Raw genomic sequence first — 6,149 nt, 5'->3', positions numbered from 1 at the left:
AATTGGTAAATAAATCAATTATTTGGATTAAATTGTTTACACAGTCAAAGCTCCAGTTGCCTAAGGCAAATATCTTCTCCATTTCATAATTTTGCAATTTACTGCATTTCCTCTCTCTCTCTCTCTCTCTCTCTCTCTCTCTCTCTCTTAAGCAAATGCGAAATAAGATGGAACTTTGCGTGTTCGCTTAAGAGAACTCTAACCGTAAATCTTTTGTTTTCTTTTGGGCAAGTCTTCTTTGCGCTGCTTTAACCGCTCACCCACGTGAGAAGCAGCATAAGTATCGATAATCCCATTTGCTTTACATAAACTATTACATACAATTGGTATTCGAGTTACCCTGTGCCGGCATTCAGTCGCACGCAACACACAGGCAATATTCCAATTGGCCGCATGTTTATATAATGTAGTTGCTTACCCCGCCAACACGTGAGTTAGGCTGTGCCGGCATCCAGGCTTACGCTAATTCCAATTAGTCTCTTGTTCGTCCAATTTTCCAATAACCAGCTCTTGTCGCCAAGGCAATATATCTGATTAGCTGATGAACACCAAAAATAATTATCTAATTCACATTTTAACCGCTCGCACTGTAAATTATGGTAACCATGCAAATCGCACTGCCAGCTACACACACACACAAAACGCTCACTTGCAGGAATTTAAATGCGCTTTGCCTATTTACTCGCTTATATACTGGAAAGCGGCTGCGACTGGAAACACATTTTTTACACTAATTCCTTTTGCTTGCGCGCTTGCCCTTGTGATGGTAGCGATCGCGATAACTCTGCTATTGGCACTTATCGATTTTCAATGTTAATAAGCAGTCGCCTGTTTAGGCTTAACATTTCCTTATGTAAAGTAGGAACGAAAACTGCAGACATGCCTGGACATGCAAGCATGTACATATATATGTATGTAGATTATTTATTTATTCATTATTCACAATTATTTTCCGTGGGGATCCAGCGGCTCGAATTCAAATAGATTCAATAAATCATCGCCATTTGCCAGTCTGGGTTCCTTCACTTCGTCCTTGCAAGGCGCGGGCATCATTTTAAATAGCTCCATAGATTTATCATCGACTCTGCATCTTTTCATTTTGAAACAACCGCCATTATTGCGCAACAAATACGCTGGCTTGCAGCCGCAGTTGCTTTCACAGTTGTAGACGCAATCGACGCCCTCTCCTGGGCAATTTTCCTTGCAATAATGATGACAGGATTTAAACATCGGATTGCGGCAGGGCACCTGCCGCTGCGCCCAGCTTGCATCGAGGACTAGCAGAAGCCAAAGATTGACAAAGATCACCCAATTCCACATGGCAGCTGTCTACCTGACAATGGCGAGCTGTTTGCCCGAGCTTCCTCTCAAGCTGCCGTAAACAATTGATTCGCTAGCGGAAATTCGGCACATTTAATCGCTTAGCCAAGCTAAGCAAGTTATATAACAAAAAGCTGCACTAGAGGTGGACGCGTGACACGAACACGCAGGTGAACACGACTTTACACGGAAGCTAATGGCATATGGAAAACATACATATGTATGTATCTACTTAAATTTGCAATCTAAAAACAAATGAAACATAAAGAAAAATCGTTTTGTCCAAATATATTAAAAATGAAAAATGAATCAAAAATCGTGCGTTTCGTGTGTCGTGTTGGAACACAAGTCCAACACGCGCCCATCTCTAATGGGAACGCCTTTCCATGTGACACTTCAACTGACTGTACCGAACGCCAGTTGCCTGTCCAGGCGCAGCTGAGCTTGGACGCACTGCAGCGCCAGCCGCGCTGCCTGCGTATCAATGTGTATTTACATATATAGTATATGTTCATGCCGCTGTGTGTATGTGTGAGCTAGCTAATCCCTGGGCGGCGGGCCGCGTGGACGCAGCACGCTCTCGAGCAGATTGGGTCCGGGCTGGTTCTTGGGCCTGGGCGTGGGCGTCAGCGAGCGCGTGTGCGGCGCCGCATCCTCCTTCTTGTGCACCGCCGAGGTGGCTGCACGACGCGCCCTAATCTTCTCCTCCATTTTGCTGGGTACCATAAAGCAATTGGACTCCTTGTAGACGGGCTTGCGGCGATCGTTCCACGGGAAGGTCCACTGTATGGGCGTAAAGTCGCGTCGCCAGGGCTTGCGGGGCTTGAACCAGCAATCGCATGTCCAGTCCTCCTCACCGGGTACATCATCATCACTGCAAGAATCAGGCGGCTGTCAATTGTGGAACCAATCCTGCCACACCCCAGCCCACTCTGTCTACTTACCCACGCACAAAGACGCGCACATAACGGGAGGATTTACGAAAGATCTGCAATGCCTCGTTGAAGGTCAGCTCCAAGGCGGGCACATCGTTTATCTGGGTTATCTCATCCCCAATACGCATGCCACCGCGCTTGGCCAGACCCGTCGGCGAGACATTGACAATGGTCAGCGGCTCGAACTGATCTATGCCGCCAGTTACCTCTATGCCCCACATGGCATCGTAAAAGCTCATGATCCTACGATCCGTCTCCAGGGTATAGGTCATCTGCAGCTGATACTCGACATTATCGAATGCATCCGAGTCGTACTTGGGCACCTTAATCTTCGAGTCGAACATGTTTGGGGCTTATTGCCTAGGGAAACACCGTGTGCAAAACTGACGACGTGACCGGCTCTGCGTCCTCTTCACACGTTTTTGCGCCTTTGGCGGCGTTGGACGTTTGCTTTTATAGTCGCCGACGGATGCGACACTTGGCAGCGAGTCGCCATTCGCCACTTGCTACTCGCCGGGTGTCCCTGCTCGGTCCCAGCCCATTGACAATGTCAATGTCTGTGTCTGTCGCATCGCTTGCCAAGTTAATTGACCAAATGTATTCGATTCGCCTTCGATTTGCATTTAATTGTGTCTATTTTTATGTCTCTGACCACAATCAAAGCGGAAGCTCATTGTGTGAGCTGTTTTTTATTGTTTTCTCTATCTGTTTGCCGGGGTGTTGGGTTGCGACCAGTTCAAAAGGCGATTCCAAGCCAGCCGCTCGGGAATCAGCCAAGCAGCTCCGTTTAAGCCAAGTCCAGTTTTCGCACACCTCGCTGAGCAGCAGCAGCAACGGCAACAGCAGCCGAAGCGGTGGCCAGTTCTTAAAGTGCTAACAAGTCCAAAGCGAATGTCCAAGCGGTTGGATTTCACTGACCTCAATCGGCGACTAGTGACAATGCAACTGCCAATAATGACTGCAGCAGGCATAGCTCAAGCTGATACCCTGTGCCTAGCTAAGCAGCATACTTTTATAATAAACCAACCGCCCACACAGTCTGGGAAATGGGAAATACATTCATCATTAGCTTCGGTGCTTATATTCCGATCTTTATACACATTTCAGGCCTTACATAAGGCACACAAAAGTCTGCATATAACAAAGCCCAAGACAAAACACTCACAAATGGGGTTTTTTCTAAATTTTTGGTGGAAATGTGAAATTTTCCAGCTCTGTGTATACTAAATCTAGCTTCTATCTAGCTTTTATAAGCTTCGAGATATGATAAAAAACAAAATAACTTTATTGATTTTTATCCATTTCATGGAATAGGGGGAAGCTATCCATGAAAAAAGCTAGGTTCAAAATTTCAAGGCTCTGACTCTGAAAGTCTCCGAGATCGTCGCGTATGCTCAGCACGAATGTGTAATCCCTATCGGCTTGGGGAACGCTACTTCAGCCTGTCACAAGTATTTGTACAAAACCATCATACCTTTTCACACATTTTCAATCGGTTTAGGGTTAAAAAAATAGGTGATTTCAAGCAGTTATATTCGAATTACAGGAAGAATCCGTATAAGAATCTCTGGCGACTGAATGAATAAAGTATTGTATAGAAGAACCTGCATTTCAGAGACCTTACCGAGAAACTGACATGCCTTAAGATGCACCTACCTTATCAAGAATCATCGGTCATCCCTCTGCCCGTAGATGCATTTACTACATTTCATTATACCCCATTTTCAATGCGTAGAGGGTATAACGAGCGAGACCAAAACTGAAGCTCCCAACGGCAACTGCCGAGACTTAAATGCGGATTTTACTGGCTGCTGCTGTTGTTCGTCGTCTTTTGAATTATTCATTTGTGCAAAAACAACAAAAGACCCATAAAAACCGAGATGGTCAGCAGGCAGGTTAACTGAAAAAGAGACGCCAACTACCAACAACCAGCTACTAGCTACCAGCTACGAGCGGCCAGCTGCCAAATGCCAAATGGCAAAAGGCAATGACAAGTTGCCTAATTACCGCTGCTTCTCTTGGCCGCAGCAGCAACGAGCGTTAAGTAAATTTGTCCCGCTGCGTGCTGGTCTTGGCCAACTTAATGCGCATACCTTAAGCCCCCGCCAGCCGCTCCCACCACAGGTTAAGCCCTGGTATATATCCTGCAAAGTCTGCGATTTGCATCGGCGACAATTGCTTTGGCCTTATTCCTGTGCGCAGCGCACAATTGTGTCGAAGATTTAGTGCGCACTTTGGGCCCGCATTTACATAACGCATACGCAATGTGGTCCGTGGGCAACTGGCAACTGGGAACTGCCTTTCAAGTGACTTTATTAGCTACGCAAAGCCCACAGGACTTGGCTTTGCATATGCTACTTCAGCTGTTCTTCAGTCGAACTTGTGTCGAAGCAGAACGACATTTATGCAGCTAAATAAAATGTGTATTAAATGAAATACGAAAAAATGCTTAAGGGCAGATAATAAAAAACAAAATAAACTTAAAGCAAGGATGATTTCTAATTAAATTTGTGTGAGCTCTAATTGCCCAGCTATAACATATTTCAGAGATACATGATTGTAGGAACAAAGTTTCACAAAAAACAAAATTAAAAATATAAACTTAAATTTAACAGCTCATTCTAATTATTTATTTTACTTATTTATTACATAAAAAAATGTACATGACCTTAGTCATTACTTCTAGAAAAACCTCCCTAATACTTATGCTTACTTTTATATTATTTTCAAAATTTGTACATGCTCTCTCTCTCTCTCTCTCTCTAAGCTGTTATTTCGACCAAAAACGCATTATTATTATACCTTTATAGAGGGTATTATTATTTTTCATGAAATGTGTGACGCATATAAGGAGACATATCTGAACCCATAAATGAGAAATATTCTAGATCAGCATCAACAGCCTAGTTGATATCGACATTTCCGTCTGTCTATCCGTCTGTCTCTTGCTATGGGAACTAGTTCCTCAGTTTTACAACTATTCGTCTTTCTGTTGCAGGCAACACATGTATCGGAAACGGTCGACTCTGATCATATATCTGTCATAAAAACGATTGGTTTAAAATTAGGAACTTGTGTGAATAACTATATTGTTTATCAAAATATCTAAATCGAAAAATCGTATCAACATCGGACCACTATATCATATAGCTGCTGAAGGAAACATAGGCAAAATATTCTGTTTTAAAAGAGTTTTTGATTAAACTCTGCATTTTCAAGCTTCACTACTCTCACTTGTACAAGGGAATTGAATCTTAGGCGTGCCGAAGGTATCCTTTTATATGATATCGTTTTAAATTAATATGTTTTTATAAAAAAGACGCATATGCTATATGAACCTTTACTCCCATGATATGTATATGAAACAAACTCGATCTGCGCGGGAACTAGGAGCATCTACATCTAAAATTTCAAATCTCTAGCTCTTGTAGGTTCTGAGATCCTTGCGTTCATACATACGGACAGACGGACAGACAGACAGACGGACATGGCTAGATAGACTCGGCTATTGATGCTGATCAAGAATATATATACTTTATGGGGTCGGAGAAGCTTCCTTCTGCCTGTTACATACATTTGGATTTTGCACAAATACAATATACCCAATATACCCCTTAAGTTATTATAAGACCAATAAATAATAAGTAATAAATTATAAATAATTATGATAAATTATAAAACTTACCCATTATAAATGCAGAACTCGCCCATGTACTCAGCTCAGGTCCGATTGACAAACACGTGATTTACAGTTTTTATTTAAAGCCGTTTTAATTTATAATTCTTTAGTAGTGATACGCCCAATATATATATATTTATATATATATTTGTATATATATATTTAATTTGTTGTTGGATTATACATGGCATACAGTTGGATTTGTTGTTGTTGGC

At 42.7% G+C, this 6,149-nt stretch overlaps 2 protein-coding genes across 2 annotated transcripts; both read right to left on the bottom strand.

Annotated features, from left to right (window-relative positions):
- Nucleotides 1–906: 906 nt before the first annotated feature.
- LOC115764516 lies at nucleotides 907–1,336 on the bottom strand. The gene has a single exon (XM_030707613.1). The coding sequence runs from the start codon at nucleotides 1,318–1,320 to the stop codon at nucleotides 946–948; it is 375 nt and encodes a 124-aa protein (XP_030563473.1). The 5' UTR covers nucleotides 1,321–1,336; the 3' UTR covers nucleotides 907–945.
- Nucleotides 1,337–1,607: 271 nt separating this feature from the next.
- On the bottom strand, nucleotides 1,608–2,656 carry LOC115764527. Its single transcript, XM_030707626.1, has 2 exons — nucleotides 2,265–2,656; nucleotides 1,608–2,194 (listed from the first exon to the last, which is right to left on the bottom strand). Exons 1-2 carry the CDS (start codon nucleotides 2,597–2,599, stop codon nucleotides 1,861–1,863), a joined length of 669 nt encoding a protein of 222 aa, XP_030563486.1. The 5' UTR covers nucleotides 2,600–2,656; the 3' UTR covers nucleotides 1,608–1,860.
- Between the last annotated feature and the right edge of the window lie 3,493 nt (nucleotides 2,657–6,149).

The sequence above is a fragment of the Drosophila novamexicana genome, unplaced genomic scaffold, assembly GCF_003285875.2.
Source record: "Drosophila novamexicana strain 15010-1031.04,08,12 unplaced genomic scaffold, DnovRS2.1 tig00000858-arrow-arrow-pilon, whole genome shotgun sequence".
NCBI lineage: Eukaryota > Metazoa > Arthropoda > Insecta > Diptera > Drosophilidae > Drosophila > Drosophila novamexicana.
The sequence above is the reverse complement of the archived record's forward strand: the minus strand, read 5'-3'. Positions and strand labels throughout refer to the sequence as shown.